The 11,828-nt window shown below is 37.3% G+C and overlaps 1 protein-coding gene across 1 annotated transcript; it reads left to right on the top strand.

Annotated features, from left to right (window-relative positions):
• Positions 1–2,276: 2,276 nt before the first annotated feature.
• On the top strand, positions 2,277–5,327 carry LOC120309045 (vomeronasal type-2 receptor 26-like). The gene has a single exon (XM_039345841.1). The coding sequence runs from the start codon at positions 2,428–2,430 to the stop codon at positions 3,322–3,324; it is 897 nt and encodes a 298-aa protein (XP_039201775.1). The 5' UTR covers positions 2,277–2,427; the 3' UTR covers positions 3,325–5,327.
• Positions 5,328–11,828: the final 6,501 nt, after the last annotated feature.

Here is an 11,828-nt window from a genome sequence, read left to right as displayed (position 1 = left end):
CTTCTCTTTTATTTCAGACTCGACCTTTATCCCTATGTAGTGAACACTGCTATCCTGGCTCTAGCAAAAAAGTGAGGGAAGGGGAGCAATTTTGCTGTTATGACTGTATCCGGTGTCCTGAAGGGAAGATTTCAGACAAGGAAGGTAAAAAACAACAACAGTAGTTTACAGATAGAAGAAAGGTGACTTCATTTTGAGAGCCAAGTTCGATTGCATGAAATGGTCAGATCTGCTCCAAGCTTACCTTGGACTATTTGAACTTAACAGATAGTTCTCAACATATCACTTAGCAACTGTTGAGAATTATGCTGGACTTCCCTGAGGGTACTTACAACCCAGTTACAAAATTTTGAAAAACCTCCCTGTGGTACTTATGACTCAGTTTTGAAGTTCCAATAAACAGCTTTCCCCACCACCATCCCATGGTCACATGACTGCATTTGAGGTGCTCAGCAACTGGCCAAAATTTATGGCTGTTCACATGACCATGTTTTACAATGTTTTTTTTTTTTGCTGAAAACTGGCATTTACTTCTAGTTATCCACAAAAATGTCCCATTGGTTTGCTTAACAACTGAAATATTCACTTAATGACCACTGCAAAAAAAGTAATTGAAATGGATCTGGTCATGTGATGATCCATTTTAAAACCACCATGACCATTATGGGCAGGCTCCATTATTGTAGAAACTTGAGGACTAGATCTGGGATTAATAGTTATGTGCCAACAAGTCAATTTTAGAACATAGAATAACAGAGTTGGAAGGGATCTTGGATGCCTTCTAGTCCAACCCCCTGCTCAAGCAGGAGACCCTATACCATTTCAGACAAGTGGCTGTCCAGTGTCTTCTTAAAAGCTTCCAGCGATGGAGCACTTATGGCAAGGCATTCCATTGTTTAATTGTTCTCACCATTTCAAAATTTCTTATTCCTAATCCTATAAAAAAAATTGCTTTGGAAAATAGGTTGACCCCCTCATCTTTGTGGTAGCCTCTCAAGTATTGTGTTCTGTGTTGACCCTTAGCAATCTCATAGGTACATTTTCTCCAAGATTTTCTGTCCATGCAGTTTTCTTGGAGTGGTTTACCATTTCCTTCTCCAGTGCAGTATGAAATGATCGGTTTGCCACCTCCAGCATTTTCCTTTATTGCTGTTGCCCAATGTAGGTCCCTGAATATTTTGTCTGAGCAGCTGGGATGACCTTCACACCTTGGGTGACCCTTCTGGGAGTATATACATTTGACATGTACTCCCAGCTTTCTTCACTCATCCCTTCCAGAAACATCTGTCTTTCCCTCCCTTGTCATGATGAGGCAGCGCAGCAGGACTTCATGGAGAGATCTGAGATATGATTCATAAAAAAAGAGTTGGTCTCTTATGGAAAAAAAAATCCAAACTGCTGTAACATTTATATTTTCAGCTCAAATGAATGAAGTTTGCAAGGTATGCTATAGCTTTCTAAGGACATAAAGGCCACTGTCACAGAATTGCTTCCAGCCTTGCTTCAGAAAACAGAAAGCTTTTCTTATTTCTTAAAAAGTATGGTCACTTTTTCAAGTAGATCTAATGAAATAGTCAGTGCAATTTATACTGCTGCCAAATGTCAAAGGAATTTGCAGAGAAAGATTTCTGCAAAAGGATAATTAAATGCCTCTTTCAGAAATATATTAGCAGACTGATGAAACTATGGTGGAAGTATATGTGTGGTATAGTATATATGCTATATTCAACCAAAGTAACTAGGTAATATGCTAATCCAAAATCAAAGGAAATGCATCAAGACTTAGTGGGGTTAATAATCTTAGCTGCCTGAAAGGAATACAATAATTCTTGACACAACAGTTCACTTAGTGACCATTCAAAGTTACAACAGCGCTGAAAAAAGTGACTTATGACCGTTTCTCACAGTTACAACCTTTGCAGCATCCCCATGGTCAGATGATCAAAATTCAGATGCTTAGCAATTGGTTCATATTTATGACCGTTGCAGCGTCCCAGGGTCATGTGATCACCTTTTGTAAACTTCTGACAAGCAAAGTCAGTGGGGAAGCCAGATTCACTTGACAATCGTGTTACTCAGTGGTGGGATTCAGCCGGTTCACACTACTTCGGCAGAACCGGTAGCTAATTTTTTGTTGCCCAGGCCAGAACGGACTTCCGAAAGCAGCATCCACACAGAGAACCAGTTGTTCACATATTTGAATCCCACTACTGGTGTTACTAACTTAGCAAGTGCAATGATTCTCTTAACAACTGTGGGAAGAAAGGTCCTAAAATGGGGCAAAACTCACTTAACAAATGTTTCATTTAACAACATAAATTTTAGTCTCATTGTGGTCGTAACTGGAGGAGTACCTGTAATTAAGGCAGAGAATTATGACAACTGCAAGAGTTAAAAGCTGTCTTTTCTTTTTCTTTTTTTTCAGATATGAATGAGTGTAAGAAATGTTCAGACAAAGATTATGCAAATGAGAATCAAGATTTCTGTTACCCTAAGATTATAACTTTTTTATCTTACAAAGAACCTTTGGGAATTACTTTTACCTTCCTGGCTTTTCTCTTTTTTTCAATGACAGCTCTAGTGCTTGGCATATTTATGACACATCACCATACTCCCATTGTCAGAGCCAACAATCAGAGTCTTACCTACACTCTCCTCATCTCCCTCCTGCTCAGCTTCCTTTGCACATTGCTATTCATTGGGAAACCAGGAAAAGTGGTCTGTCTTCTCCAACAAACAGCCTTGGGAATCATCTTTTCAGTGGCTGTTTCTTGTGTACTGGCCAAAACCATCACAGTGGTTCTGGCTTTCATGGCCACCAAACCAGGATCCAGGATGAGGAAATGGCTGGGGAAAAGACTGGCCAGCTCCATTGTTCTTTCCTGCTTCCTTATTCAAGCAGGCCTCTGCATTGGATGGTTGACAATTTCTCCCCCATTTCCAGATATGGATATGCATTCAGTGGCTGAAGAAATTGTACTGCATTGCAGTACAGGTTCTATGATTATGTTTTACTCTGTGTTGGGCTATCTGGGTTTCCTGGCCATTATCAGTTTTGCTGTGGCTTTTTTTGCCAGGAAGTTACCAGATACTTTTAATGAAGCCAAGTTCATCACTTTCAGTATGTTGGTCTTTTGTAGTGTTTGGCTTTCTTTTATTCCAACCTACCTGAGTTCCAAGGGAAAATATACAGTTGCTGTGGAGATCTTTTCTATCTTAGCCTCCAGTGCTGGACTGCTAGGTTGTATCTTTTTTCCAAAATGTTATATCATTGTGTTAAGGCCTAAATTGAACAAGGTGCAAATAATGAGAAAAAAATATTGAAGAATTTAATCCTATTCCTTATCAGAAGCTACCCTTCTTTTTAATCTTGAACTGTCTCAATAGTTTCTTAAGATATTCTCAAGTAGACTTTCTGGAAATCTCAATATCTTCCCTAGTCAAAAAACTGAATAAAGATTTGCCAAAATAAAAACAAGAAAGGATTTTTCCCCTGCTTATTTTCAGAATCTCTTAATAAATCTCATATGCTACTGTTCTTTTAATTTTGGGCATTGAATTCTTCAAGTTGCATTACTGTTGACAAAGAAAGATTAATTATTTGAACATGTATGTGATAGCACAATCTCATCTAAAGACAAGCAGCAGCAATAAACTGTCTTTATTCAGAACAAACATGGATATAACAAGTTCATTGTATGCTACTCTCTATCCACATAATAAAGAGAATGACTTCTTGAACTATTAATTTAAAGTCATGACATTTCTTTCAAACAGCACCTGTCCCAAATCTAGGTCACAAAACAATTGGCCAAAGTAACAGACATATTCTGTAGCTGATAATAGACATAAACCTACATCTCCCTGATTTTAGACATATGTGTTTATCATTAAGGTTCTGATCAGTTTCAATGGGTGATCTAGTTTGACAAAGTTTCAGCCTCTTTCTGTCTCTCTCTCTCACACACGCATGCGCGATAGAAATATAGAGATATAAAATATAGACATGTAGAAATATAGAGCTATAGAGATGTATATCAGTTCCATATATAAAGAAAACTGGAGGGACCTGAGTGATGGGCATTCTAACATTGACATGAGCAGTCCACCAGTGAGAGTTCTCATCTTGTTAAACTTTCCTAACAGACTTGTTTGGGTCAAGCAAGACTAAGATAAATTTGGGTTTTATTTATTGTTATTTCTAAAAAGTGTAAATGTGGCCAACTATGAGCTTACCTTTGCTTTCTCTTATATGACAATTCTACATTGGAGTAGCCTACACAGCCGTGAGAACAACTTAGCTCTTAACATTCTATATATCTAGTCAACATCAAATGACTATTTCCTAGAACATCATAACTTTAGGATATTGCAAAGACATATAATTTAACACAGTGTTACTTTGGTTGCATATCCAACAACACAATGATTTACTCATTCCTTTTCTTTATAAACAACTTCGCAAAAGTACTCTGCTAAAAGTATTAGTGAAGCAAAACTTTTCACAGCCGTAGTTCACCTAATTTGAGGATCCTTTCACTGCAATGCCTTTGGGCCACTCAGTAGAATAATTCTGGGGTTCTACCAGCCTAAATTGAAACTAATGTGCACTTAGGGGAAAGAATACATTTGTTCTTTATTATTGTTGCAATATGAACTATCCAGAACTAAAAATGTTATTTATTTCCCAGACCATATTAAAGGGGGAAGGGGAGAAAAGAATACAGTCCTATCTGATGACCTTCAGTGACATCAATCAACTAAAATAGTGCTTATAAGTTACTGAGAAGCAATGCAAGACTTGTGGAACTTCAGTTTTACACATTTTTTAAAAACTGCATTTAAACAACATGCTTGGCTTTACAGTGCAACATGATTATTCTTCTAAAATAAATTTTTCCTTCTTAGTTCCAAATACTTATGGTAAATTTTTATAGATAGCCTCTTTTTACTGACATTAATTTGGAATTTCTTCCAACTCATGAATTTACAGACAGGCCATAACACGTTGGTTTTATGTCTGCATGATTTACAGAGTATTGCTATAATGACAGGGTGCAACTGCATGTGTAATGGTATACAGTGGTACCTCTTTACACATTAATTGGTTCCAGGAAGTGCGATGAATATTTAAAAGGACAAGTCCCAAACAAACTATGTGAATTACCATGTGACCCTTTGTTTTGGCTGGAAATAACTTCTGTCTCTCCCTTTTTTTATATCAGCAACCTTCCCAGCATGGCCAACTTCCTGTCCACCCTCTGAGGCTGTTCCCGGCCTTTTGTAGCAACCTCACAGCTGCCCCTGCCCTCTTCCTATTACAACATGTCAAGTACTAGACCAGTGTTTCTCAACCTTAAAAATTTTAAGGCATGTGGACTTCAACTCACAGAATTCTGGGAGTTGAAGTCCACATGCCTTAAAATTGTCAAGGTTGAGGAACACTGTACTAGACAAATGCTGAGTACTGAGATGATATTTTCATGTCAAAATGGGTCAGTGAAAACTAGTTTTGAAGCAGTGGAGTACTGAGGCATCACTGTACAGGAATAATTTTGGGAGACAGGTTAAAACAGCCACAGCCAGAGGAATGGTGAGATAAGAGGCAGCTTAGCCCAAAGCAGGGATTCTCCCTAGCTTCTTGGGCTGTAAAAGTAACAGAGGAGAAATGTACTTTCAGACTTGCAAGATTCTGTTAATGTAACCTTACAATAAAGTAGAATTAATTCATCTGGGTATGCTTCCTCACTGGACTGCCTCACAGACTGAAAACATGGGACTAAATGATATTAATTTTCTTTAACACGCTCAGAGGATTAGCCTGGCATTGGAAAACCAGGGCAAAGGAGGATGGATAATCATTCTAAAAAAATTTGTGCTCTTCTGTGCGTAGCATATTTTCTGCAGTTTTCTTTGCCACTGATGAATTTGATCTTTGTATTAAAAATGTCACTAACAAAAAATTGTGAGTTACATTCCTCCATGACCTTTGCTAATGGCACGATTGTTTGTGCCACAATTCAGGCAGAAAAAGTCACTCAATGTTTCTTAGCAATTTGTGTCACATTTTTTTTATCCATATGACTTGCCTAACTGTAAGCAATTCAACTGCTAGAAGGCAATGTTTATTTAAAAGTCTGAAGAGAATGCAGTGTTTAATCTAGATAAATACTCAAGATTAAATAAAGAACACATTTTGAATCCCCATTGCCTAATTCAGCAAGGAAAAGCCTGCAGTTCCAAATATAAAAGGAAAATGTAAGATTTCTTCAAAATGTTTACAGTTTTAAAAGTTGGGAAGAAAATCAGATTCTTGAGTTCACACCCTTCACCTTAAATAACCTCCAATTTACATTATTGGCAATAAAAGTGCAACAGTTGCAGTGTGCAGCTATTGGCACACAAATACACCCAGATTCTACTTTCAGGCAGAGTTGTAAAACACAAGTTATTGTTTATTTTTTAAAAAAATGTTTATAAGTCTATTAGCATAGCAAAAGAAATTGTTCATACAGTACATACCTATAGAATAAAATATTCAGTCATGAGGCCATCACACTAGATTAGATTAGATTAGATTAGATTAGATTAGATTAGATAGATAGATAGATAGATAGATAGATAGACACACAAACACATATATATATATACACATACACAAATACACTCACATACAAGCAGAATATAAAGTGTGATGGCCTCATGATTTTGTGTGTGTGTATGTGTGTGCGTGTGTGTGTGTGTGTGTGCATGTGTGTGTGTACTGTAGTGTTGGACAAATCAGTATCACACACTCTGTCCTCTACACTTCCACTGTACACTGCTAGTGTCTAGGTGTGGTGTGCAAGATGAAGGAGTTAAACAAATGCCTGAAGCAAAACCTTCAAATTACCAAGGGCCATCGATTCAGGTAGCCTCCTTAATAGTTTGCCTATGCATTTGAAAATGCTGGCTCATAAGTTATCTTAAACCAGCACCTGTATTTTAAATGGGAACTAGGAAGGGAGAACCACAAAAACCTTCAGTGAAACTTCCTCTTCAGTGGGCAGAACTTTGTGGTCTGTCCCAAGGGCTGTTAAGATAAACTTGTGTGGTTTCCACTAGTAGATTGGTTCACCTTTAAGTCAGATAATAAATCATTCCATAAATGTAATAAATAAAATCCAATTGTCCCAATCATAGAATGGTTCCTTTCATGATGTGGCATGAAGAGATAGCATTTTCGCATGTGCCATGTACAGTTTCTCCTTATTCTACCTGCACAGACAGTACCCATTAACTATTCATTTTCCAGTCATATCCAGGTGATGTGGAAAGCTCAAAAAATCTTTGAAAATGACATTTCCCAGGATTCAACAAAACTTGCTCTGAACATAATAAAACAGAAGACAAAGCAACAAAAGTGCTAGAGAAAATTCAGTTTGGGTGTGGCTGCTTTGTACAAAAAGTCCCTGGTCCAACCCATGTCATTTCTTATTAAATCTAGGTTATTTCCCTGAATAACCAAGAAGCACTGCCAATTCATGCCAAACTAGGTGAGTCACTCTCTAAAAGGCAAGTTTTAGCAATTTTCCTGAACCTGACCTCTCTAAATGCAACAAGTTATAGTGGCAATGTCTAGCCAGTGAATTTTGAGAAGACTGACATTGTCAGTTTAAAGAAGTCTCCATCCAACTCCTTTTTCCCCCACTCTCTATCACTTTCATACAATCCAAAGCTTGCCTTCCTTCCTTCTTTCTTTCCTTTCTTTCCTTCTTTCTTTCTTTCTTTCTTTCTTCCTTCCTTCCTTCCTTCCTTCCTTCCTTCCTTCCTTCCTTTCTTTCTTTTTTTCTTTCTTTCTTTCTTCCTTTCTTTCCTGCCTGTCCTTGTCTTTCTTCCTTTCTTTCTTTTTCTCTTGCTCTTCCACCCATTAATAGATGGAAGCACTGAAGCCTGGCAGCATGGATACTTATTTCAATATTCATGAACTTTTTTCAATAGACAGCAAATGCTTCCCCATCGGTGTTGCTTTGCTGCCTCCCAATGGCCAGGTCATTAAACAACAAGCCTATTTAAGATGCTTTCAGCTGAAAACCCACACTCAAGCTTAGCAAGCAATCATAATTAGGATGCCAATCTGCTGATGTTCAAAGACACCAGCTGAGTTGCAGTATGACCTCAGTGTGATTTGTTGCCACTTCCTTGCCATTTGGCTGCAATTGTCACACAGTATAATTCTGAATAATACTGCAAAATACTTTTTGGTAGTGTAGGAACTCAGCCTCCCCACCCCGAGAATGAAATATTTTGGGGAATATTAAAAGAGGCAGGATAGAATATTTCCTCTGAAGGAGAAAAGGGGAAAAAATCTTAACAAAAGCAGAAAGTAGCCCCAGTTTTCCTGCTATAGACAAAAAGCCTCAAGCAAAAAGGCCATTTGGAGATTTTGAATGGATATTCAGAAAGACTGAACCAATCTATTCATAAACCAAACACCTTTAGCCCCCACGGCTGATGGGATTAAGAATTTACATTTCCCCACCCAGCTCCAATTGCAGGACAGGACATCCCAGCCATAATGGGAGTCAGGCAACAATAATTGTAATACCAAAAGGGCACATTCTTACACAGGTCAAAGTATATTTCACAACAGGCATCTCCAACACAAAATCCTAAAGAATAAAAACCCACCCATTCTCAAATCCATTTTGTCAGCTGTCCCAGAACTACATGCTGTTGTTGGTTCTGTTCATCATTAAACCTTCTTTCCAAACAGCTAGCCTCCATTTTATTTCCAGCGTCTTAGTCTCTATTTTATTTACTCCTGGCTTGGAACTGTACCTGATGATTTTTCTTTCAACAGTAGAATTCACTGGTTGGGTTCAAACAACAAAATAGACAACCCTAACATAAGGTTTGCTGTGTATAATTTAGATGGACTCTATGGTTTCAAAAGGGGAATGTTAGTTTTATTACTACCTATGGTGTACTGTTTCTTAAATCATAGGCAATATTTGTTAAATAATTGCTGCTTGAAAGCAACAGTTGTTACAGTCAATCATCTTCCTGGTTATTCTTTGTAAACTTCCTGAAAACATTTAGTGGCCCATTGTGTGGAACTAAATGAAGGATTAGATGAGCTGTTGACCTGATCCAGCAAGCCTTGCTTATGTTGTTTTTTCTACACAAGACTAAAGGCTATATTCTGCCTGACTGATGTCACCAATTGCAACAAAAAGAACAAAAATTGACCCAAAACATTGACATTGTGGTGATCGTGAATTCATGTAGCTTTGATAATGTTATCTAGTAGATATTGAGACACCAGCAAGACGCAAAACCAGGTCTGAGAACTCCAATAATGCAATTTTGACATCTTTCAAGATAGTTCACCCTATTGCTTACCAGACAGGAAAGTGAGGATTTAGAACAAATAAGGGTGAACAGAACAGTAACAGGAGGGTTTTTCTCGACCTTCTGAAATACAACAAAGTTTAGATAGGGAGCTACATTTGGATTAGGAAACCAAGCTAGAGTGGTGTGGTGGTTAAAGTGTTATAGGATGGCACTGAGGGACCCAGGTTCAAATCTACCATTAACCATGAAAACTCACTGGGTGATCTGGGGTCAATCACTCTGTCTCAGCTCAACCTACCTCACAGGAATGTTGTTATGGGCAAAAAATGGAGCATAGAATGCTATGTATCCTACCTTAGAGGCAGGAAGTATATCTAACAAAGGGGGTCTAGCCACAAAATTATTCAGTATTTGAAAGGTCAATGTTTTTCATTTAAGGAAGTAAACTAATATCTTTCAGTGTAATAGCAAGAGGGGGGAAGAATTCAATATTATGAATTTCCCCACATAGTTCTCTTTTTTAGCTAATTGATTTCAATGAATGAAAGAAACAGAAGAAAAAGAAACATTGGCACACAAAGCAGTAAAAAAATGTACTCTTAGCTCAAAGCCTTTATGAGTTTTGGGGGGCACATAGAGCAGAGGTTCCCAACCCCCAGTCCATGGACTACCATCAGGCTGCAGCATGCCAGAAACCGGTCCGTGCAAAGAAGCAAAGACTCATCTGCGGGATGCAGGCAGTACATGAAACCACACCCCCTCCAGTCCGCAGAAAACCTCTCCAGGGAACCAGTCCCTGGTGCTCAAAAGGTTGGGGACGTCTGACATTGAGGATGTAGAAAGTAAGGAAGATGACCATGAAGAAAAGATACAGAAATAGTTGCTAGGCCAACGGGCAAAAGCATTTTTAAGCCACTCAGGCAGATGCCTTCCTGGTTCAATGGAGTCTGTTCTGAGGGGGAAGGGTCTAGGAGCTGCATAATAATTCTAGTGGGCTACTAGTCCTTTTAGTACTGCCAAAGATATGTAGGATGAGAACCAATGGATCTTCTCATCTCTGGGTTGAGTCTTGAGACATTTTTAAAATTGGACATCTTCTGAAAAAAAAAATCCCAAAATGGGATTCCTCTCCTACAAGAATGTACAGAAATCCCATGTTCATCAGGAGCCTATATTGGGACCTGGAGGGATTTTTCTAACCCCAAAGTCAAAAAACTGTACATGAAGATGGAAGTGAACATTAATCACAAATTGTTTTCTATCACTCAGCAAGTATCTATTTCTGTATTTGTCATTCAGCCAAGACAAGGAAATCCAGGTTAGGAAATCAAGACAGAGAAAATAACAATAAATGACACAATTGGCACACCACAGGAAATGAAAGCAATGAAATGACTAGCCAAATACAATTGTCAGAGATGGAAAATGGATGTGCATGCTCCCACATATCATATATGAACATATGATTTGGAAAAATCTGAAAAAAAGTATTATATTTTATGAATTCTTTGTCTGTGTTACACACAAAGAAATAATGTATTATTCTTTATTGTTTCATTCTGGAAATTACATCCTATCTTTATACAATAAATGGCAGGATTTTGCTAACAGGAATCAGAAACTGTGTTCTTGAGTTCTTCCTTTTCTAATCTAGTTTTACTCTGATCAAGTTATATACAGTAGATGTTTATATGTGTTTCTCCAAGTACATCCTATTTCTAATATATACATTGACTATGAGTAATTTATCTTCAATGTATATTCACTACATTTATTTGCATCAACATTCAGAGATTTTTATACAGTATATACCCAGCAAATAAAAACATGTTTATTGTAATCATGAGGAATACATTGGCTGAGATATAGATTTGAAAATATAAATGAGATAGATCTGAATTAAAAATTCTTCACAAGCAGTAATGTTAACATCATATCAAGAATTAGATGTAGACAGTGTTCTTTAAAACTATAACTTGGTGTTTTTCTTGATAACTGTGAATATAATTACAAATTGGAAAGGACAGAAATATATATTTATTTATGAGAGATATTATCATATAGCAACAGATAACTATTTTAATGTACTATTTTAACTATGTGTCATACTAACTTTTAAGTTTCTTTTAAGAAACCACCCAAAAGCAAATACTGTAAAGGGAAGCCCTGATTTGATGGCATATGAAAAATGCTAGTTTTTTAATTAAAAAATAATTTTTAAGTTTAATTTTCAATTTCAGTGTAGATCAACACAACAGGGAGAATTCCTAAAAATCATTGTATTATTTTTCTCTTCTCAGTAATGCTAGAGTTGAATGGGTTTTTTTCTTCTGAATGCACAACAGAGAAATGAAGCAAGTTGCTTGTGTGTCATCTCTGTTAGTGTAATATAGGTTTTTGACTTCAGTTGCTATGGGTTTTTTCTTTTTTTTTTAAACTATGACAGCATGGTGGCCTACTGGTGAAGACTCTCACCTACCACTCGCAAGGTT

Source organism: Crotalus tigris, unplaced genomic scaffold (assembly GCF_016545835.1).
Source record: "Crotalus tigris isolate CLP2741 ecotype Arizona unplaced genomic scaffold, ASM1654583v1 scf7180000017977.1317863, whole genome shotgun sequence".
Lineage (NCBI taxonomy): Eukaryota > Metazoa > Chordata > Lepidosauria > Squamata > Viperidae > Crotalus > Crotalus tigris.
The sequence above is the reverse complement of the archived record's forward strand: the minus strand, read 5'-3'. Positions and strand labels throughout refer to the sequence as shown.

Bases quoted from the DNA above. Each gene is read 5' to 3' on its own strand.
- LOC120309045 (XM_039345841.1), top strand. From the start codon at position 2,428: ATGAATGAGTGTAAGAAATGTTCAGACAAAGATTATGCAAATGAGAAT.